The sequence below is a fragment of the Pristis pectinata genome, chromosome 1 (assembly GCF_009764475.1).
Source record: "Pristis pectinata isolate sPriPec2 chromosome 1, sPriPec2.1.pri, whole genome shotgun sequence".
Taxonomy (NCBI): Eukaryota; Metazoa; Chordata; class Chondrichthyes; order Rhinopristiformes; family Pristidae; genus Pristis; species Pristis pectinata.
Window position 1 is genome coordinate 24,405,502 of NC_067405.1, and position 23,917 is coordinate 24,429,418.

General features: G+C 40.4%; 1 protein-coding gene across 10 annotated transcripts in view; it reads right to left on the reverse strand.

Moving 5' to 3' along the window:
* The window catches only part of kynu (kynureninase), a 161,388-nt gene that overhangs the window by 16,413 nt on the left and 121,058 nt on the right, over positions 1–23,917 (reverse strand). For 5 of the 10 annotated variants that reach the window (XM_052013145.1, XM_052013152.1, XM_052013167.1 and 2 more), the window contains 4 exons: positions 14,088–14,186; positions 13,832–13,905; positions 5,919–5,971; positions 3,039–3,124 (listed from right to left, as the gene is read on the reverse strand). In XM_052013145.1, coding sequence (XP_051869105.1) covers positions 3,039–3,124; positions 5,919–5,971; positions 13,832–13,905; positions 14,088–14,186 — 312 coding nt within the window. Of the gene's footprint in view, positions 1–578; positions 680–3,038; positions 3,125–3,261; positions 3,573–5,918; positions 5,972–12,843; positions 13,448–13,831; positions 13,906–14,087; positions 14,187–23,917 lie in introns of those variants that run through there. The other 5 variants (XR_007956101.1, XR_007956103.1, XR_007956102.1 and 2 more) reach the window with 5 other exon arrangements.

The window sequence follows — 23,917 nt, forward strand, 5'->3', positions numbered from 1 at the left end:
TCTTTTCAAGCATCCCGCTCAAAATCTCACTCCAACCCCCGACTCTGCAAGTGAAACTCACCAGCTCAGGCACAGAAACTCACCTCTTTTCAAGCACCTCACTCAAAACCTCACTCCAACTCCAAAGTGGACTAACTAATGTTTGAGAAAATTGTACCATAACATTCCCATTGTTATATTCCATGCCCCAACTAATGAAGGCAAGAATCCATATGCCTTCTTAACCATATTACCTATATGTTGCCTTCAGAGATCCTTGGAAACTTACACCAAGGTTCCTCTGAGCCTCAGCATTACCGTTCAGAGTCCTACCATTCATTGTGTATATCCTAACCTTATTATTCCTCCCAAAATACGTCCCTTCATATGTTTGCAGGATTAAATTCCACCCACCTCTGCTCTGCTCAACTTGCCATCTTAAGAAATCATTAATATTGTTCTGTAGTTGAATATTATCCTCCTTACTATCAACAATACCATTACTGTTTATGTCATCTGCATACTTACTAATCATATCTCCTGTATTCACATCCAAACCATTAATGTGATTTACAAACAGAAGGTCAGATATTGCGTAGTGTCTCTCTACAACTGATATAGCCAAGTTCTCTCAGAGTCCCCATCATGAGAACCACACAAAGTAAGTGGGCATGTTGTATGGAAGCACTGTTGGATCCTGCTGAACATAAACGAAGTTGCCTTGTTCACCTGCCGCACAGCAATAGTTGAGAAATAAATTGTATCCTTCACTGCTGGGAAACAGAATCCCAACTGCATGCACAAATTTTCTATTATATTCTCCTCCTCAATCATTCCACCTTTAAATCCAGAATAGTACTAAACTATCTTCAGCTGTTATACACAAAAAGATACACTAGACTGAAATCATTGCCAATCACTGAAAAATGAGTACCATAATTCCTGAATCTCCCACTTATGGAAGAACAAGAGAAAGTCTCTCAGCTCCTCAGTTCTTCCTTTTAATACCTACGGGTTGATCTGCACATTAACTCCATTTATCCCCATGGTGTTTGAATAGGGTTAATGTCTGGACATTCAAATATAACAATAGATCCAGCAATAAATTACTTGTAACCTTGAATGATTCTGACATGGCCTCCAAATGCCAGATGAAGCATCATATCCAATGGTCCAATCTAGCAGTAAAAAGTGCACACACATTGTACCTGCAGCATTGGAGGCTGAGGGGATTTGGGAAATGAGCACAAATTTAGGCCCTTATTTTGGAGAGGAAAGGGTAAAACTTTAGCTCATTTCTCATTACCTTCAAAAGTTTGACCTTTTGATATCAGGAGGATTCTTTTGAAGTTCAATTGAAAGCAAACATTTTCAGCAACATGTAATTTTCACATTAGCTGTGCAGATTGAATTAACAGTTTACATAAGAAGACAGCAATACTACAACCTGGTAACAGCAATCCAGCCAGCTATGTTGATAAATTACCTGTCAAATATCAGCCACGTTCCATACTTTAAATTACATGATTAACAGAGACCTGCTACATTTTAATTTATAAATTACTGACATGTAGAGTCCATTTGCCCAAGGAACAATCAGCTCTGAAGGAAAGCCTGGACCAAAATTCAAGGCAGATTCTTTTGTATTTAAGGCTCCTGAGGCACAGTAACTGTGTCAGGTTGAATAAGATTCTGTGAGGTCTCTGTCCTCTCATCTAGACTCTCCACTGCTGTCCCTGCCACAAACATCTGCTCTTGCTCACAGGTAAAGTGTGAGTCACCAGATGATTATTCAATTATTTGTCACACTTGCTTAGAATTCTGTGAGATAGCTTGATGAAAGATAAGGGGTAGCTGTAAAATTGGTTCCAATCTTTATTGGGACAAGTTTAAAGTTGTTTCCCAACAGCACTCCTGAAAGAACTGGATGTAATTTTAAGGGCATGCTTTGCAGTTTTGAACTCCCCAAATACTATCTCTTCCTCTAATATAATGTAGGGATCCCTCCAGAGATCACTGGCCAGGATCAGTAGTGGGCATCAGAAACAAAAAAAAATGTTAAATTTTACTTTATTATTTTGAAGAACACAAATTATTATTAAAACATAAGAATATGCAAGCATAAGAAATTGGAGTAGGACTAGGTCATTTGGCCCTCTGAGCCCACTCCACCCTGCCACAAGAGCATGGGCATCTTCTATCTCAACATGTTCCTGCCCTATTCCCCACATCCTTGATTCCTCTAGTATCTAAAAGTCAATCAGTCTCATTTTTCAGTGAAATGGATGACTGAGCTTCTACAGCTCTCCAGGGTAAAAATTCCAAATATTTACCATTATTTGAATAGAGAAAATACTTCTTATTTCAGTCTTAAATTCACTCCTTTATTTTGAGACTATCTCCCTATTTCTAGACTCCTCAGCCTGGAGAAACACCTTCCTCATATCTAACATGCTGAGCTTTATAAGAGCTTCACTTATTTCATTAAGGCCACTTCTTATTTTTCTAAACTTGATAGAATGGTGGCCTAGCCTATGGAATCTCTCCTTGTGTGACACACCTGCTAATCTAGGAACCAATATGTTAAATCTTCACTGCGATCTCTCCGTAAAAAGTATATCCTTTCCTGGGTAAGGAGACCAAAATTGTACAGGTGTGTTCTCGCCAAGGCCCTGCATAATTATAGTCAAACTCATATATTCAAATGGAGACACAAGCAACTGCAGATGCTGGGATCTGGAGCAAAAAACAAACTCCACCCAAAATGCTGACCATCCCTTTGTCTCCACTGTTCTGATGCAGGTCTCAACTTAAAATGCCAATATCCCTTTGCCTTCATGGATGCTGCCTGACACGCTGAATTCCTCCAGCAGTTTGTTTTTCCTCTTGTATTCAAGTCTTTTAGCAATAAAGATAAACATGCATTTCTTTTCTAAGTGCCTGCTACACTTGCATGTTACCTTTCATTGATTTGTATACAAGGATACCCTGGTCCCTTCAAACAGCAACACTTCCCAATATCTTACATTAAAAAAATCATGTCGAATCTATGCACTTACCTCTAGGCTAGCCTGTAATGCGCGAACCAATAAGATGGGGGGATTAGATATTCGAAATCCATTTACCCCTGGAGATAGATCCAATTCTAATGAGCAAAGTAGAAAAATAATATGTAGATTTTAGTCTTATTTTACAATGTATGTATATTGAGTTTTGTTTCCCATCATGCAGTACTGTATGTGAGAACTATCTCAGGATTGCCCATCTAAGACTTATTTTCACCTCATTTATTAGTTGACTATTGACCAGCTGGCTTTTCTCCTCCTGAGAGAAGGTCATTTGGGTTTCCTTGTAAGTCAAGATCTTTGCTGATCCTGAGGAAAAATGGGAAGACACTAATTCTATGATGGAAATTGTGTCGAGTTATGGCATCATCTTGAAGGAATATATGAATATATGAAAATCAGAAAGAAAGACTTACATTTCGGAGATTTACTTTATCATTGGTACCACCGGCATTTATTGCACATCCCTAGGTAAGCAGTTTTCTGGACCTCTTCAGAGGGCAGTTGAATGTAATATACGTTTTTGGTCTTGCATTATATATATATGATATATTGAATACAAAACATTAGTGAAACAGATTTTCTTTTATGGAAATCCTATGTTTTCATGGCACTATTACGGATATCAGCAATTTATTCCAGAGTTATTTAATTAATTGAATCTAAATTCCAGAAGAGGTCAGATTTGAACATAGTTTTCCACATTATGACTTCAGGCGTCTAGGTCTCTGGTCCAACAAAAGAACAATTATGCTTTCATACCTGATGTGACCACTTATTTTTGCATCTTATCTTAAATATTAAACAATTCTAATTGTTCGATGTTTCAGATAAAATGCAAAATAAATATTCTGATGTTTATTACAGTGAACATTCTAAGTGACATTTTTGAACATTAACTTTTATAAGCTGTATATATAATTCATTATAGTTTGTAATAATAATCATTAATATAAATGATAGAAGTTTAAATATATTATGCATATATTCAAACACCAAAGTAGAGTGAAAACAATTTTTATATAGCTGGGTTCAAATCCACCATCTTCCTGCCTGACTTAGGTTACACAAATTGGTTTAAAATACATTTGGTTCTCTGGCTATATATCAAAGTTGGAAAGTTGGTTTTAACTCAGAATGACATTTTAAACTGGGGCGAGAAATAAACATTCCATTTTCTTTACTTTTCTGATCATTGAAATAATTAATATTGACATAGGGGATCTGAATGATACTGTTGACCATCATGTACATTTAATCAGTCCAAAGATTAAGACTTCATTTTTGTGAACATTGATTAATTCTGAATCATGAGTGTGTGTGTGTTTGTGTGTGTGTGTGTGTGTGTGTGTGTGTGTGTGTGTGTGTGTGTGTGTGTGTCGGGGGTGAGGGTAGAATTGTAAATGCTCATTAATTTCCATTTAAATACAATTCCATCTCCAGTTAGCAGATAGAAACGCAACAACAAAAGCAGCCCCTTCAAATTCTCTTCAAAATTTGATACATGATCATTCGTATCTGAACTCAAATGTTGCCTGCTACAAACTTGTAGCCTGTTTTACATGAGTGAAATTGGCACGTCTTTGGGTTTTGTTTCTTGTACTTGACCAGAAAGACCTTGACGATGGAAAAAAAATTGATGGTTATATGAAGAAAAGTAACCAAAATGATATTGAACTCTTTGTTAAAAGTGAAATAAAGAATATAAAATCAGGAATAATTAATTCATCCTTTAAGCCTGTTTTGCTGCTCAATAGGATCATAACAATCTGGGTTTGTACTTCATTTAGCAGTTTCTGCAGTCATTGATCTGAAGTATTCTCTCCACAGACACTGCCTGACCTGTTAAAATATTTCCAGCATTTCAATCTTAATTTCAGATTTCTAGCAATCGGTCGTATCTTTCTTTTGAATGATCTGCTGATTTCTGTCAAGCACATTGCAATTTAATCCAGCAGCATCATCCTTTGCAGGTTTCATGTTGGTAATATCCAGCTTTTGAAAATGAGAGATGAAGGGAGGAAAGAACGATTTAACTTTTGGTAAATGTGGTGTCATTCTCAAATTCAATATTAAAAGAACAGGCAAATGATCCTATTAGTATTTACTGTTGTCAAGAAATCTCCAAAAAGATTGCAATGCGTGTTGTGAAAAATTTATTGAACAGTGGATGTATTAACAAAATGTTTGTAGAATAATGATCATGTCAGCAAATTTGCTCCAATACAATATGCAAGGACAAGGTAAAGAGCATTAAGCCGAATTCTCTGCTGGGATGTGCAACCATTTGGATCAGTTACGATGCTAAATTAAGAAAATCTGCTCCCAAGTGTGGGAAGATGAAACTTCATGGAGGTTAATATTTTCATATAAATAAATGGTGCAGAATTCTCATCAAGGTTCTTTGATCACCTACTCTGGGAGTGTAAACTCCATTTTTTTTCAGCTTTTGTTCAGTGATAACCTTCTTATCCCTGAAAACTAAATTCTTACCAATTATTAGCAGATTAAGCAACTGGAAAAATGAACAAAAATTGCATTTCATTTAGGCAAGGTTAAGGTGATTCACTGATAACAACAGGATAAGTTGAAGTACCTTCTAAATGGTGAAAATAAAACTAAGTTCCATAGTTAAAATACAATCAGAATTAATAGTGAAAAAACTACAGTTTAAAAGGGAAAACATTACTGATTCTCAAAAAAAATGGCTTCCTTGAAAGTAATGATATGTTCATCAGGATTCGTACTCTAAACATATGCAAAACCAAAATATGTGAGAATCACAATATGTATTGCTGACATTATACTCTTTCACTTTGATTTCCAACCTAAGAAAATACAAATGATAAATTATGTTCAGAATATTGTTCTTACTATTGTCCATCTGAAATCTGGATTTAAAGTCATGGCTCCACCAACCAAGTAATCTAAAAGTTAAGCAAAAAAAAAGTGTTTAGAAATCCTAGTCCATGTTATGGGGACTATGTTGCAACAATGTCTCAAATTAAATCAGGTCATTCATTATTAATTGTGGAATTTGCAAAATTTAGATTGCTGTACTTTATAAAATAGTGACTAGATTTTAAAATAATGTCATTTATTATAAAGTGCTTCTGGGAGCTTGTCAAAATAAATATCAGTTAACGTATCAAACTGATATTACACAACTATGCCGAGACATTGACCACTACTACTTTTGGTGCACTAAACTGTCACTGAGTTTAGCATAAATGCCTATTAGAGTCTGCTCAAATAAAAAGCATTTTAAATAGCATAGATGCAGTTTTCACTGAGAAAGATGTGCAAAAGTACATGGTCCATAATGGGACCACACTCTGTCGAACAGAACTGCTACTAATGTGCTGCATAGCAATTTGAGAAGGGCATCAGCCTTAAAAGGTTCATTTCCCATAGCAGTCAGGCAACTGCAACATATATAGTATTGTGTGCTGAACGAGAGAGAAGTTGCAGAGAAGAAGGTGAGAGCTCAAAAGCTTACTGAGAGTAAATTATAAGACTTGGCTTGTGAAGTTCATGCCATGAATGAGGTCTTGTGCACAAAGTGGGGTGCTGGTGGTAGTCATAGTGAGGAAGGAAACTCATCAGGTCTACAACTACAAGATTATGGCAGAAGGTGGCTTGGGTTTTCTTCTCCAGGAGTGAGAATTTACTGAGGATGGAGTAATGTTGCAAGAAATAATTTCACAAGATATGTTAACAGGTGAAACAAAGGACTGCAGATGCTGGAATTTAGATGAAAAAATAACAAGATGCTGGAGGAACTCAGCAGGTCAACTGCCTCTACACCACCTCCATCCAGGGACCCAAACAGTTCTTTCAGGTGAGGCAGAGATTTACCTGCACCTCCCCAATATCATCTACTGCATTCGGCGCTCCAAGTGTGGCCAAACGCAGACTAGGTGACCATTTTGTAGAACACCTACACTCCGTCTGTAACAGCGATCTGTATCTCCCCTTTGCCAGTCACTTCAACTCCCCCTCCCACTTCAGTCCTCGGCCTTTTCCACTGCCGGGAGAAATCCAAACACAAACTGGAGGAACAATACCTCATTTTCTGACTTTGGACCTTACAGCCCAATGGCATGAACATTGAATTCTCCCACTCGTTGCCATTTTTTTCTCTCTCTTTTTCCTCCATGCCGCCTGCCTCCATACCTTTGACCCATCTCCCGGTGGACCTGTTTTCTCCTCCTCCCCCGCATCTGCCTATCATTATATCTTACCTGCATCAACCTTGTGCCCACCCTGCCTCCCCTCTTTTGTCCACCTATCACTGCTCTGTTTTTCTCTCCCATATATTGGGCTTCTCTTTTCCTAATTTCAGTCCTGAAGAAGGGTCCTGACCCGAAACATTGATCGTTTGCTTTTCTCCACGGCTGCTGCCTGACCTGTTGAGTTCCTCCAGCATCTTGTTGTTTTTTTCATATATCAAGAGGAACCTCACCGCACTGTAAAATAAAACTGACCTCACACAGGCAGACAGGCACACACATCCAGACTGTTCCAAACACACCTGTACAATGTCCACCCTTACTATTTAATTGTATTCTCTCCCTTCCACTGCCCATGTAAAGGACAAGCCTCCAAATGCAGGAAAATGAAAAGTTCTTCATCACTTCCACTTAGATTAAGGCAGCACAGAAGGAGGCCACACACACAGCAGGCAGGCCTCATGAACTCTCATCCACCTGAGAGGCTACAGGTATAATATCCTTCTCCTCCCTAACAGCAAAGGATTTGCTGATGGCCAGACCACCTCACGAGCACTGGTTGTACATAATCTACTAGGTCTGCTCACGAGCAGTGTTTCATTGTGACTACACCGTTCCCTTTGATTTGATTGATAGCGGACCCTCTCATTACCGTGGGGGGTATCACGATAAAAAAAGTTTTGGCTAAAGCTTAAGTGCAATTATTTTCTGCCTTGTCTTTGCCGCGTATCAAGACACCTGCTTCACCCACACTCCTCCAGAACCTGAGGAAACAGAGCAGCAGGGACCAAAGACAAGACTGAAGGGCAATGGAGGGAGGGGGGGATGGTGAGGAGGAGAGGTGATGATGACCATTGTGTGTTATTGCACCTGACCTGATAACTCAGAAAGTGAATGATGAGCAGAACAGGTCAGAGGGACTTACAGGGACATGTACTAGTCAATTAGCATAGGAAGGCACAAGAGACTGCAGATGCTGGAGGAACTCAATGGGTCGAGCAGCATTTGTTGGGGAGAAAGGAATTGTCAACATTTTTAGGTGAATGCCCTGCATCAGGACATTGGCATGAACCCAGTGTAAGGGCTCCACAGAGAGTAAGTCCACATCCTTCCATATTGCCCCAGTGGATCCAGATGAGCGCCATGGCTGGAAGATTTCCATGATAAGGCTCAAAAAGATGACTTATATATTGTCAGGCCTATCTGTTTGAATGCCATGTCCATAATTCTGGTGATATACATGTCTTTGCTGGTGCTCAGCACTACTGGTTCAAGTGACAGCTGCAATGGAGGCTTAGGTAGAGGCAAACAAAGTCTTTTAGCTTCAGTGCTGATCCACTGGAGGTCTACTCTCACCACACAGGAGTGATTCGGGGCTCATCAGGAACAGTAACAATACACCAGAAGCAGCATGATATCCTCATTGAGCAGAGAGATATCACTCATGCAATGGTTATTATTCTCATTGAGCAGCGAGATCACACTTATGAGCATATTGCTGGGCTCAATGGTCAATCTATGAGCAGCTTGTGATTATCCATCACCAAGAGAATGCTGCATGTGAGCAGTTAGCTGTTCTGCATGAACAAAGAGATGCTGCACATAAACAGATAGCTCTGCAACACACACCTGAGCATATTGCTCTTCTATAGATATAGCACGTAGGATCTTGACTTTCTTCTGCTGAAGTGACAACATGGCCACCCCTGCCTCTCCACCCTCAAACTCCCTCTGGCCTTCACTCCCTACCCACATACCTTTACTTTGTAAGCAGAGTTCTCTGCTCAGATTATGCAAAGAGATGACTCCAAGGAAAAAATACATTAGGGAACAAACACCTGTGATTTGGGGTCATCAACCAACTCTGCTCCAGGTTTGAAGACTAAAATGTCCATGTACCCACAGATCATCACATCATTGTCGACCTGGTTTCCTGAGAGATCACCTGCTCTGCAGGTGCAGGAAATTGGAATTCCCCTCAGGAGGACACTAATTCCCTGCCACTGCAGCCTCTCAGATAGCATGCTCACCCATGGCCCAGGTGTGTCCTCCCAGACTGCTCATTCAAGTGGCTCCAGCCAGAGGGTCTGAGGTTGACCCCTCCAGGTTATCAAAGGCATCAGAGGGACAGTGAGAACCCTCATATCTGCCAGAATGCAGCTGCACAACGGTCACTGCAATGTTGTGCTAGATCATCAAGAACCATATGCAAGATTGTCAAACGGGACAGGCACCAGGGTATGAATGCTTATAAGTAAAGCATCTATGTAATGATTTTCAACGTATATATTATTAGATGTAACCTTTCAATGACATGAGTATTATTCTAAATGTTCCTCATTTAGAGCAAATCACTTTTATTATGCAGAAGCAAAGACAAATGTTGGTATTACTGCAGAACCCCCGTGCCTCACCTGGTCAGGCTCCTAATATCATGCATAGCTGGTCAATATACTTCAGCATAATGTTGATTGCCACTCGAATTGACGAATGCTTTTCTTTTAGAAGTTGCAGACTTACTACTGCAGGTCACATTTTTGTGGAAGAATTACACTCATGCCATGCCATAACTGCCATGTCTTGGTCCAACCATGTCGACGCCACAGCCAAGAGAGCGCACTAGCACTTCTACTTCCTCAGGAGGCTAAAGAAATTTGGCATGTCCTCTTTGACCCTCACCAATTTTTATTGATGCACCATAGAAAGCATCCTATCCGGATGCATCACGGGTTGGTAGAGCAACTTCTCTGCCCGAGACTGCAAGAAACTGCAGCGAGTTGTAGACACAGCCCAGCACATCACGGAAACCAGCCTCCCCTTGATGGACTCTGTCTACACTTCTCGCTGCCTTGGTAAAGCAGCCAGCATTATCAAAGACCCCACCCACCCTGGCCGGACATTCTCTCCTCTCCCCCTCCCATTGGGCAGAAGATGCAAAAGCCTGAAAGCACGTACCACCAGGCTCAAGGATAGCTTTGATCCCACTGTTATAAGACTATTGGATGGTCCCCTAGTACGATAAGATGGACTCTTGACCTCACAATCCACCTATAATGGTTTTGCACCTTATTGTCTGCCTGTGCTGCACTTTCTCTGTAACTGTAACACTATATTCCATATTCTGTTATTGCCTTCCCTTGTACTACCTCAATGCACTGTTGTAATGAAATGATATGTATGGATGGTATACAAAACAAAGTTTTTCAGTGTACCTTGGTTCATGTGGCAATAATAAACCAATTCACCAATGGTTGAACATGACCTTCAATATCAAGTTGATTACCATCTTATGAAGCTTATTTGCTGTTTGTTCTATTCTTATGATAACTATCACGTCCCCCTCTGAGGCAGGGATGTGTGCGAGAGATAGAGATGTATGAGAGAAGCAGCAAGGTGAGATAAAACATTTGCTATATGCTACTAGTTCTCACAGAGAATTCCGACCTGTGTGCGATTGAAAGCTCAGAGAATTGTTGAGTGAGGATTAGTGAAAAGTGATTGCTTGTGCAGGAAAGCATAACAATACAATGATCAGTTCCAGCTGTTGCAAGATGTGTAAAATGCTGTGCTTCTACTGCTGATAGTTTATCATTTGTACCCCACTGTGGAACTTGAAATGGTCAATTGGTGCAACGTTTAAAATGAACCTCAATTGGATTCTCATGAGGGATTTGTTATTGCTGACAGATTGTGTATTTCATTGGCTTGAAACATTAACCCTTCAGTGCATTACTCTACTCATTGAATGCCAATCTGATCAATATATGATTATGGGCATTAGTCTTAACTTCTGTGGCTACAATGCTGATTCACTAACACTGATGTTCAGCTGTAATCCAAAAGGGTCAAGAATTAAAATGATGGATCCACTGGGATGTTGGTTGTTTTCTGCTTTTGCTGTAATGAAATCTGGAATAATGGCCATTAGACGAGACATGATGATTACATTGTAATGGTGCTAATGGAGTTGCCCACCATTTCTGTGCTATAAAGGATGATCTTTAAGGTGGGCTCAAAACCTTATGCAACGTTAGTGTTGGATTCCTCCGGCTTCCTGATATTGGATGTGGGTCTCCTCAAAGCCCCACGTAGCATAATGTTTTCTTCCAGGTGCTTCAGTTTCCTCCCACATTCCAAAGACGTATGGGTTAGGAAGTTTTGGGCATGCTATGTTGGTGCAGGAAGCATGGTGACACTTGCAGGCTGCCCACGGAACACTCTACGCAAAAAGATGCATTTCACTTTGTGTTTCGATGTACATGTGACTAATAAAGATACCTTAATCTTAATCAGTCTTCTACAGTAGGCCACTACATCAAAAAGTTCATCTGAATCATGTGTGGCAGAACTCATGTGTGTACTCTTCCTCTTGGGAATGGGCACATCCACTATCGTGACCCCCTCCACTGATTTTAGAACACTTATGCTCTTTGTAGACTCACCATGTGTAGATCCCATCTCTAACTTTCCCAGAGGTGGCACCATTTGAGCTGGAACTGTGAAATTTGCTATCTTCTCACTCTTCTACTACTACCTGTGCTAGGTTCCAATTCTTGTTTCCTTTAAGAGAACATGTACACCACCCATAAAAACTGACTGCAGGATTAGTAATGAGAATATCATCATCTTCCCCAGTCTCAGCCTTCCCGCTAGTCAACTGACTTCATTAGGCTACTCTAAAGATGCCCTCTGAAAATTGAACAACATCTTGATGGATGTTCTAAGGATGAGACACAAATGGGGCTAAAGTGGATAGCAAGCAAAAAAAAAAGTACATAGGGGATGTGTGATGAAACCAAGCCTGTCCCTAGCCTCATTCAGGGGTGCAGGTTGATGTGTTCCTTTGGGTTTAGCTGTCGCTGCCACCATTTGAGCTTCAGCTAGCCCTGAAGGAGAGAGGGATATAAGGGTACTGGTGTGTTACACCATATGTTTAGATAATGTGCTTACCATGATTGGAAGTTGGCACTGTATGGAAGAGATGAGATGTCACTCTGACTGTGCAGAAGTGGTAGATGCCCAATCATGTTATGGGGCATATGAAGGTTAGATCTGAACCTTATTAAACCCTGTTGAAGAATGAAGGTGTGATGCTATGAGCAATAAGTGAAGTTAGTGCAACTGGTGGGACATGGTATTTAAAGATACTTCTACTAATTCATAGTGTTGATCTCCACTGTCATTGATCATATTGCTTGATCATATTGATCATCTGGCCTCTGCAAGTACAGGCTTTTACTCCTCCTCTCCATCATTTCCATCACTGACAGCAGTTCAGTTCACCTCCTGAAATTCATGGACCCTTCCCTCTTCTGTGTGGTGCTCTCTGTTTCCTACTGAGTTACAGAAACTTCTGGAATGACTTCCACTAACTTTCAAAGAGGGGCAGGTTATTAACAGTGCAGATTTTCATGAATCAGTGCTAGCCACTCACAAAATTGGTCCTCCTTTCAATGAAGTGAAGGGATCTATAGCAAAATCTGTTGGATGCTGAAACAATAGTAATGAGCATGCAGTATGACTCTCCCGCACTGCCAACAATATGTTCAATGCATTTGAATTAAATGCACCTCATCATCCATGTCCCCCTTTTACATAAACTATCCAATTTAGCCCCATTCATGTCTTCATTTTATAACACTCCTACTCCCAGCTATCAAGATGCCTTGCTGCTCCATTTTATTTGGGTACCTTTTAAGTTAAAGATCCACATTGAGAATACATTTCAAGCAGTTTATAGGGCATTTTGCCAACAACACTTGAAGGCATCCTTCAGGTGATTTCATGAGTCATTTACTTACAATTCATTATCTCAACTACAATGTGCATGAATTATCTGCTGCTCTGGTGGCATCCAACTGGTGAGTTGCTGGAATCTCAGAAGTAATCAGTTCTGCTTCAGGCTGAAAACTGGGAGTAAGGGATCAACTACCCTTTATGGCCCTGCTCAAGGTTCTGTTTTATTTAAATCATGTATAACTGGCAGTGATTTGCACCAACTACTTTTTTCAGCAAAGGCAAAATCATCTTTGAAGCTCTGTTATTCGTTTCAGTCAACTGGCCAAATTAGAGCCAGCTCGCCCCAGAAAACATGCTACCAACCAAGTTCATTCTAACAGCAGGTAACCAACACTTCTCCACCAACGATGCTGATTTACTTCATTCACAAGGCTGAAAGAAGTTAAAGACCGGTTAGAAGTTAATGAAAGTTAAAGGAGCACTTTAGTATTCTGAGAACTGGATCCCAGAGAGCCCATGGAACACGTCTGATAAAATATAAATGACAAACTAAACTTAATTCAATAAATGTTAAATTATATGCTGAATCATGTTATTTATGTGTTAGTGTGTAAGATTTTACTAATATTTTTCATGAGCTTATGGTAAAAATATTTTATTGTGAAACATTCAAAATTTTAAATGCGGTCTACATTTGATCTGTACATATTTAACATTATCTCTTTTAACTTATCCTCCATTTTGCCACCAGTTATAAAACTCAAAGATTCTACTGATTAATGTTTGGATTTCAGACACATGGTGATTAATACTTACGTTGGCTTTATGGTAAATTTATGTTTTTCATGTATATATGCTCCTGCTAAAGCTCCAGCACCAGAATTCAAATACTGCAACATATTAATAAAAAGTAATTTGTTCATTTTCTATTCACTTCACAGATTTTCTCAGTTCCTTTGCGAAACTGGAAAACAAATAACTCATGAAATTCACTTCAAAGTGAATAGAATAGATGAAAAAAAAATCACCAACAATTACAATCAATGGAGCACAACAGAGGAAACAGTGTTACCTTGTAATTACACCAGCAGGCAAAGTCTACGTTCCAGTCATGCAGATGCACTTCAACATTCCCAACAGCATGGGCAAGGTCAAAGCCAACATAACATCCCTGCACAATACCAGTTCAAAGACAAATTAGTTGCAAGTGCACAAACAAAATATGAAATAAAACAAACAGCAATGATAACAAATTGCAGACAGTATTTTACTTTCTGTACAAATTTTAAGAAAAATTGCTTCCAGTAAGAAAACATCTTTAAAATTGCTTTTGCTTAGCACCGTGCAGAACTGAAATACTGAATGCAGTAAAATGGAGAAGACGCATTACAAAACATGCTGAAATGTATTTTCTTGCTTCACCTGCAGCCATGCCAAGATAGATGTGAAACCTGCTCCCAACTGTGAATAAGTATAGTCCCTAAAATAGCAATGTTTTGGAGAACTATCAGACCAAGTAGTTGCCTCTTAATTATATAGTTCTTAAAAGTGCCCTTCAGCTCCAGGGATGGAGAATACCCTAGAGAACAGAGATGAATAACTATGTTCCTAATACTTCGTTGATAGGTAATCTATGGGGATCCTTTTATGTTTCAGCAGGAAATTGAGGAAAAATCTCCTTTTGGTCAAAAAGCTCCTTTCTTGATGCTACTCTTTATTCTATCCACAAAGGGACCAGATAGTTAAGGATGGGTAGCAGATGTCATACAAGGTTACCTAATGTCAACCACGGTTGTTGGAAATAGATGTTATTAATCCAGCAGGGATCGGTGTCTTCTACTTTCTAAAATGCCTTTCCAGAGTGTACAGTCAGTTAATAAGTTCTTACTGAAAAAAAATGAAGCACTACTCAGCTGGAATATTTCTTTAATAACTGTTCATTTTTGAATGGTACCCACACTGACCTTTTCTGAGATAATTGAGCCACTTATTAGAGAATCGGCAGCTAATGTAACTAAGGTATGAAAGCTTTTTCACCAGGATTGAAATATCAGTTTTTTTCCTGCTGGTGCAGGGTAGTTCATGGCAATAAGACAGATTTTTTTAACAAATAGAGAAATTCTCATTAATTTTACAGAAGTATCGAATGGTTTTTTCTTGAGCATGCTGAGTATTTATATAGAATCTAATCAGTAAAATATTACTTTAAATTTATAACAGTTCAAATTTTCAAGCTGTTTAAAGCTTGCTATTTGATTTCCCTGTCTTTACCATTTTGATTGAAAAGATAAATTACTCTCCTTAGAACATAGCATGAGGATATGTTCTATTCATTTAGTCCCTTGGGAACATGCTTACTATTCAAAAAAAATATAATCTAGAATGTTAAAAAGGTCTATTGTTCCTGATAGAGCAGGGATCATATTTGACCTTGGGTACGACCAACAAATTGATAATTTCCTTACCTTTAATGATTAAAATACTGAGCAGGGGTTGTGATGGGAAGTATCATAGTAAATATATCATGATCATAATGATTCTATTTAATGAATAAAGAAGACTATCAAGAAAGAAAACCTGGCTTGAAAATCAACAAGAAGAACTGTAGATGCTGGAAATCTAAAATAAAAACAGAAAAAGCTGGAAACATTCAACGGGTTCAGAAGCCATCTGTGGAAAAAAAGAATTAATGTTTCATGATGAAGACCTTTTCACAGAATTGGAAAAGAGAGAAAACAAGTTGGTTTTAAGTTGCAGTGATATGGGGGTTTGGTATGCATAGGACAAACAACCGAGTTTTCCTCTTTAGTTTCCGTTTTAGAAGCAAATCAAAGCAAACAATTCAGGCAAAGCCCCTGGAAACATAGAAACATAGAAAACCTACAGCACAATACAGGCCCTTTGGCCCATAAGGTTTTGCCGAACATGTCCCTACCTTAGAAATTACTAGCCCTGCCCATAACCCTCTATTTTACTCAGCTCCATGTATCTATTCAAAAGTCTCTAAAACGACCCTATCGTATCCGCTTCCACTACCATTACTGGCAGCCCATTCCACGCACTCACCACTCCCTGAGTAAAAAACTTACCCCTGACAACTCCTCTGTACCTACTCCCCAGCACCTTAAACCTGTGTCCTCTTGTGGCAACAATTTCAGCCCTGGGAAAAAGCCTCTGACTATCCACATGATCAATGTGTCTTATCACCTTATACACCTCTATCAGGTCACCCCTCATCCTCCGTTGCTCCAAGGAGAAAAGGCCGAGTTCACTCAACCTGCTTTCATAAGGCATGCTCCCCAATCCAAGTAACATCTCCTCTGCACCCTTTCTATGGCTTGCACATCCTTCCTGTAGTGAGGTGACCAGAACCGAGCACAGTACTCCAAGTGGTGTTTGGTTAAATAGAATATAACGTAACAATACAGGGCAGTTCTGAGAATGGATTTTCAGCTCAGCAAATGATAGACTGAATGAATGATGTTTAATACACATGTGAAAATCATTGCAATGAAATGAACTGAAACCTCATAGAAATACTGAAACTTCAGGTGTAGAACAAGCAGAATGATTGTTTGCCCATCCATAGCTCCTTGTGTCAAAATAGCAACACCCAAAAATGCACTTGTCAATCTATCTGGAAATTCTTGAACAGCAAAATTCTTATGAAAGCCATCACTTGAAGAATACCCCAAAGAAAAGAGAGGAATGACTATATTCTGAATACTGCATCTAGGGGTAATCAGTGGAAATGTTTTTACTCCTTTTAATGTCTTTCCCTCCATCGATATTGACCGACATACAAAATGTTTTCAGTGTGTGTTTTGCTATGATACCAAATTTTCAAATAATACCATATTTCTTTTTGTTTCCAACGTGTTTTAGTGAACTAGCTAATGGTTTACAAACTTTCCTTTGGGGCCACCTTGGTAATACCCTTGCCACACCACAGACAAACTGTTGCTCAAGATACAGTAAAAAATAAGTTACTCTTGCAAGGATTAACTCTGTCCAATGCTCTTTCAGATGTAACAGCCATTGAAAAGACCGTGCAGGCAAACTTCCAGTCATATTTTGAGACAGACAAAACAAATAGAGCTTTTGCTCTTTTGCAAAGTGCAAATTTGCATTGTACATAGTAGGAGTTCTCAATTCGTAGGGGTATGATTGATCACAATCTCCATTGTAGAGGTTCAAGCTCTGGCAACCATGACAAGATGAGCAGTAGCTTACTCTGGTTAACCACATGAAGGTTTGAACTCCCCCTTGCCCTCCTGTTCGGTGCCTTCCATTCACTGAGAATTAGCGAAATGACACTGATTACTTCAGCATTCTCCATTCAAGGTGTTACATGGTCTTTTACCCCACCGAGTTTGTACTGCTCCAAAGAGGATGTTCGCCTTAGTGAAATGTTATATTTTCTTCAGGTTTCCCATGGCTGACATTTCTCCTCACCTTTTCCCTTATACTCTTTCTTCTGCCACTTATTCTTGATGCAGCTACAATAGGAAAAGTGCTGTGGTAGAGTAAATTTATTTCTCTCCTGATGGATAATATTTGACCTGCCACACACTTCTATTATTTTCTGTTTGTTCTTCCTTTTGCTCCTGTTCCTTTCTAATCATTTAAAAGCATCAGAATGTCTGTGGTGACTACTCACTTAAGAGACTCTAATGGAACCCTGCAACTAGTTATGCGAGCTCGTGTTGGACCCTGGTCAATAGAAAAGTCACTGTGAAGACAATTCTTCTGCTGCTATAGGGAAGGTCAAGTGCTCTTTTTCTGCTTTTTCAGTTTATTACCATCCACATATTATGTATTATTTAGGTGGCTCTATTTCTTGCAAAACCTATAGTATAGTTAGGCACACAGTGTCACAGCTAGCAGGGCTCTCAGCTGCAATGATCCAGGTTCAATCCTGCCCTCTGCTGCTCTGTGGAGTTTGCATATTCTCCCTGTGACCGCATTAGTTTCCTCCAGATGCTTCGGTTTTCTTCCACGTTCCAGAGACTTACAGATTGGTAGGCTAATTGGCCACTGTAAATTGTCATTAGTCTGTAAGTGAGCGGTAGAATCCAGGGAGAGTTGATGGGACTGTGGGGAGGATAAAATGGGTCAGTGTAGAATTAGTTTAAAAGGGTGGTTGATGGTCAACATGGACTCATAGACTCGATGAGCTGAAGGACCTGTTTCTGGCTATGTGGCTCTGAGCATTGTCAGCAAATGAGAATCATTTACAAACTCTACATTTTCTTTCATTCCTGAGGATGAGTTTGTTAACCAAGATTTAGCTGGGTGCAATAAACTTTGTGATTTCCACTTTAAGCTCAGAAGTCCCAAACACCTGAACTGAGCAGCTGAGCTTTGTGGACCAGTACCTGGCTGGACTTCACCATCAGACTTCCCATGGCACAGCAGGACTTGCTGAGGTTCCCCAGTATTTACACTGAGGAATCTGCTTTTGAACCCAGTGCCAACCAAGATTTGCCATGGACTCTACAAGCCCATTCCTACAGTGAAGAAGCTATAAAGAGAAGAAATTTAAGGATAATTAAGTTATGGCTTTTTGTAGTTTGTTTAATGTTTTTAATAATTTGGAAGTATTTTTGTTTTTTTTTACATTTTTTAATTTAGAAGTATTGTTCATTGAAATACCTCAACAGCTTTAACAGCTGGAAGACTATGGGTGGGACTTTGTCAGCAGTCAAAAGCTTCCAAGCATTTGGTGGGCAGGGCTTGTTTGTTACATTACATTACCATTGATCTGGATCTTGCTGCTCGGGTCCAAGATTGTCTGAGCAAACTAGGTCAGTCTTCTGGATTCGATGAAAGAATCCAGTTTGGGAATGTCCCGAAAGAAGAGCTTGGTCATTCCATTCCTTCAAAATCTTTCAACCTGGATGAGCTGATTATTCTCCCCATGAGTAACACAAGAACAGGATGCCTTTAAGCCTGCAGTTAGTTTCAGCATTCAATTAGATCATGTCAGTTGTTTACTTCCCCAAATTTGTTCCTATTCTTATATTTAATCAAGTACCAGCATACTGCTAGCTAATGTCCAGGTCATTAAGAACAAAGTTGAACTAAAAGTTAGACTGACCTATCAAAGGGAACTGAGGGACTACTGTGTGCTCTGTCTCATTGAAACATAGCTTACACCTGCTTCACCTGACTGTGCCATACAATCTGAGCGCTTCTCAATTCCCCAGATGCACCATCTGGAGACCTCAGGCAAAGCAAGGGGAGGAGGGGTCTGCTTCCAAATCAACTTCTCATGGTGCTCAGATGTGACAGTCCTGTTGAATTCCTGCTCACATGACTTGGAATATCTAATGGCGAAGTGTCGCCCATACTACCTGCCACGGGAGTTCACTTCAGCTATCCTGATGGCAGTTTACATCCTGCTCCAGGTGGATGTGAAGCCTGCACTCAGTGAACCAAACTCCATGATCAACAGCCTTGAAACAGGATACACTGAGGCCCTCTCCACCATAGCTCGTGATTTCAACCAGGCCAACTGCATGAGTGTGTTACCAAAATACTAGCAGCACATCTCCTATCCCAACAGGGCCCAAACACCCTTGACCATGGCTGCACAACCATCAAAGATGCCTACCGATGCACTCCCCCCACCACCCACCTACCCCCGCCCACACTTTGGTAAATCAGACCACTGGGCTGTGCTCCTTCTCCCTGCATACAAACAGAAACTGACACGAGGATCCACTACAGAATGTTGGACAGTGCTGGTCTGAGGAAATAGATGAGCTTCTATGCAACTATCTTGAGTCGGTCAACTGGTCCATATTCAACAACCCAGCAGTCAACCTTGATGAATATGTCACCACCCATCACGGACTTTAACAGCAAGCGTGTAGAGGACTGTGCACCAAAGAGGGCGTTCCCAAACCAGAAACCGTGGATGAACCAGGAGATCCACTCCTTACTGAAGTCCAGGAGTGTGGCATTTTAATTGGGTAACTCTGACCTATACAAGAAATTGAGGTACGACCTCTGTACAACTATCAGGGTTGCCAAGGACAATACCAGTCCAAAATCAAATCCCAGACCAGCCATCAGTTATGGCAGGGCTTACATGCTATGACAGGCTACAAGATGAATTCAGGCAGCATCACTGACAAAAGTGCATCCTTCCTGATGAGCTTAATGCATTCTCAGCACTTTTTGAACAGAATGGGAATTGAAGGTCACCACCCACTCCAACAGCCTTCAATGCACCCACAGTCATCATTGCAAACACTGGATCAGTCTTCCAGAGAGCGAACCCGCGGAAAGCATCTGGCCTGGTTGGTGTCCCTGGCCGTGTCCTCAAATCCTGCGCAGATCAGCTGGCGGGGGTATTTACAGACATTTTTAACCTTTCCCTACTTCAATCTGAGGTCCCCATCTGCTCTAAGAAGACCACTACCATCCCGGTACCTAAGATAAACAAGGTAACATGCCTTGTAATGACCACTGCCCAGTGGCTCTGACAGCCACCATCATGAAGCGCTTCAAGAGGCTGGTCATAGCACGCATTAACTCCAGCCTCCTGGACAACCTCGACCCACAGCAATTCACCTACTGCTGAAATGGGTCCACGGTTAGACTATTGTTTATTTACTACAGCTCCAACTTCAAATCTATAATTCCAAGCAAACTCATCTCCAAATTCCAAGACCTGGGACTCAACACTTCCCTTTGCAACTGGATAGACCAATAGACTGCAATCTGTAAGGACAGGCAGCAACACCTCTGCCATGATTATTCTCACTTGTGCCCCATAAGGCTGCGTCCTCAACCCCTTACTTTACTCCCTGTATTCTCACGACTACATGGCCAGATTCTGCTCTAACTCTATCTGCAAGTTTGCAGATGACACCACAGTAGTGGGCCGAATCCCAACTGATGATGAGTCGCAATATAGGAAGTAGATAGAGAGCCTGGTGGCATGGTGTCATGACAACAACCTTTCCCTCAATGTCAGCAAAACAAAAGAGCTGGTCATTGACTACAGGAATGGGGATGGTGCACATGCTCCTATTTACATCAACGGTGCTGAGGTCAGGAGGGTTGAGAGCTTCAAGTTCCTATGAATGAATGTCACCAATAGCCTGTCCTGGCAAGGAAAGCACACCAGCGCCTGTACTTCCTCAAGAGACTAATGAAATTTTGCATGTCCCTTTCGACCCTCATCAATTTTTATAGATGCACCATAGGAAGCATCCTATCTGGATACATCACGGCTGGGTACGGCAACTGCTCTGCCCGTGACCACAAGAAACTGCAGAGAGTTGTGGACACAGCTCAGCACATCACGGAAACCAGCCTCCCCTCCTTGGACTCTATCTATACTTTTCACTGCCTCGGTAAATCAGCCAACATAATCAAAGACCCCTCCCACCCCGGACATTCTTTCATCTCCCCCCTCCCATCGGGCAGAATATACAAAAGCCCAAAAACACATACCACCATGCTCAAGGACAGCTTCTATCCCACTGTTACACAATTATTGAACGGTCCACTAGTAGGATTCTTGACCACAAAATCTACCTTGTTATGGCCTTGCACCTTATTGTCTACCTGCACTGCACTTTCTCTGTAACTTTAACACTTTATTCTGCATTCTGTTATTGTTTTTTTTTCCTTGTACTACCTCAATGTACTGATGTGATGAAATGATCTGTATGGATGGCATATAAAGCAAAGTTTTTCACTGTACCTCAGTACATGTGACAATAACAAACCAATTTACCAGGATGTGACAACATAGGAAAAATCACTTATTTGATGTAGCTCTAAGAAGATAACAGTGGTTCATCTGCAAATTTTTAAATTCTTATCGTTATGAAGTAACCATGGATTGAGCCAAGGACTGGGGGCATGTTCCCTTACTCAAGAACATTACTGAACAAACAGTCTTTGGGGTTGCTTCCACAGCACCATAAATAGTTCTGAAGTACACTTTTCCATTTAAAAAAGCTTGAGAAATGCATAGATAACAAAACTTATAGAATCATGAACTATTCCAACATAGAAAGAGTCCATTTAGTCCACTGAGTCTGTTAGGTGGTGGTGGAGCTAATCTTCAGAACTCATAGGAAACTACTCAACCTATGGCAACTACACTCCAGAACCAAGGCCACCGAAATCTTGGTCATTGAGCTTCAATGTACAGACGAGGCATCACTAATTTGTTCACTGAAGCCTACAAGAGGTGGACGCGACATCCACAAAACCAACATCCTTCATCAATCTGTGCTCACTTAGCCATATGTCCCTCTGACAATAAAGGCTCATGGTATGACCCTAGAAAACATGGACCATTTATCATATCCTCTTAGCAAAGGCTGTTGGAAATGATGTTCACAACCATCTTCTATGCAACAGCATAGCCTTTGGTCAATTGGGAAAGGGCAATAGAAGATCAAGACCTTAGTCCTGGCACAAAATTCATGATGTACCAACCAAAAGTGATTCTTGCTCTCTGGTGTGCTGCTGAGACCTGGACTACCTGCAACTTTCCTAATACCTGAGGCGTAGGAAAAATACCACCTAATCTGTCTCAGCAAAATCCTCCAAATTCACTGGGAGAATAATTGAACTATCGGCAGCTTCTCCCATGCCAATATCCCTTGCATATTCACTCTTAGTCAGCTACATTGGGAAAGCCAAGTCGTTTCAATGCTTGATACTAGCCTTCTGAATCATTCACGCTCTAATCTGAGCTCAGGCAGACAGAGAAAAAGATCTGAGATATGCTCAAAGCTTCCTTGAAGAAATGCAATATCCTCACTGACTCCTGGGAGACTCTGGCCTATGACTACTCAAAGTGGTAAAGGAACAATTAGGGTAGTATTAAGAATCTTGCAGCCATATATTGGGAGCACTCAGAAGCCCTGTGTAAGTAGTGGAAGGAACTCACCACCTCAGAAACTACACGTGTTCCTGCCGTCCTTGTTACCCATATCCTGCTGCACACTGGTCTCATTTTCCACCTCAGAATCCACCAAACCACAGTGGAAGCAAGTCCTTCTTGATCCCAAGGGACTACCTAAGAAGAATTCCATCAGCTCCATTTACTTCTCTCTCCCTGTTGCCTTGCAAAGTATTTTTCATCAATGCCCACTCAATTTAGTTTTAAATGCTCTGATTAGAAATGTTCCAGATCATTAGTACTCTCTATATAAAACATTTCCCTCAATTCCCCTTGTATCACTTGGCTAAAATGTTAAATCTGTGTCTCCTGAGTGTTGAACTTTCTTCAATAGGAAGAGTCCATCAAATTTCCTTTCAACTTCCTTTGCTCCAAGGAGAAAAGAGCAGCTTCCTCATCCTCTGTCTGAAAAGAGTAGCGAGTGGAATTTTAGAAACATGACGATTCATCTCGGGAAGAAAGCCTACTTTACTTTGCGGCTGAGACATGTAACATAATTGTTTTTTTCAGGAAGCTTGGAAAGCATATGAAGGAGAAATCGATATGCCAAATGGTTATTTGAAGTAGGGTGGGTGAAAACCAGTGCCAATAGAGACCAGTCAGGTTCTATTTCTGGACAGCAAATTCCAAATAATGTTGTCTTGTAAGATTACCCAGCCTTACTACATAATCAATGGGGGCGGTAGAAGGAGTGATGTGGGATAAGGATTCAGAAGTGGAAGGTGTATGGGTGGTTGAGGGGAGGGAGGTTGCAGGAATGGTGATTACAGTTGGTATTGATCATGAGGATTCCCAGAGAACTGAGAACTGGGCTCCTCTTCTTTCTGATTCTATGGGAAACGTTATGCAATTTTTTAAAATTTTAAGACGTTGTTAAAATATAGAACAAAAAGAAAAACAATATTGGTAACAAGAAATTCTTCTCAAGAACTGGGCAGTAATGCTTGATATGTTTAATTTACTTT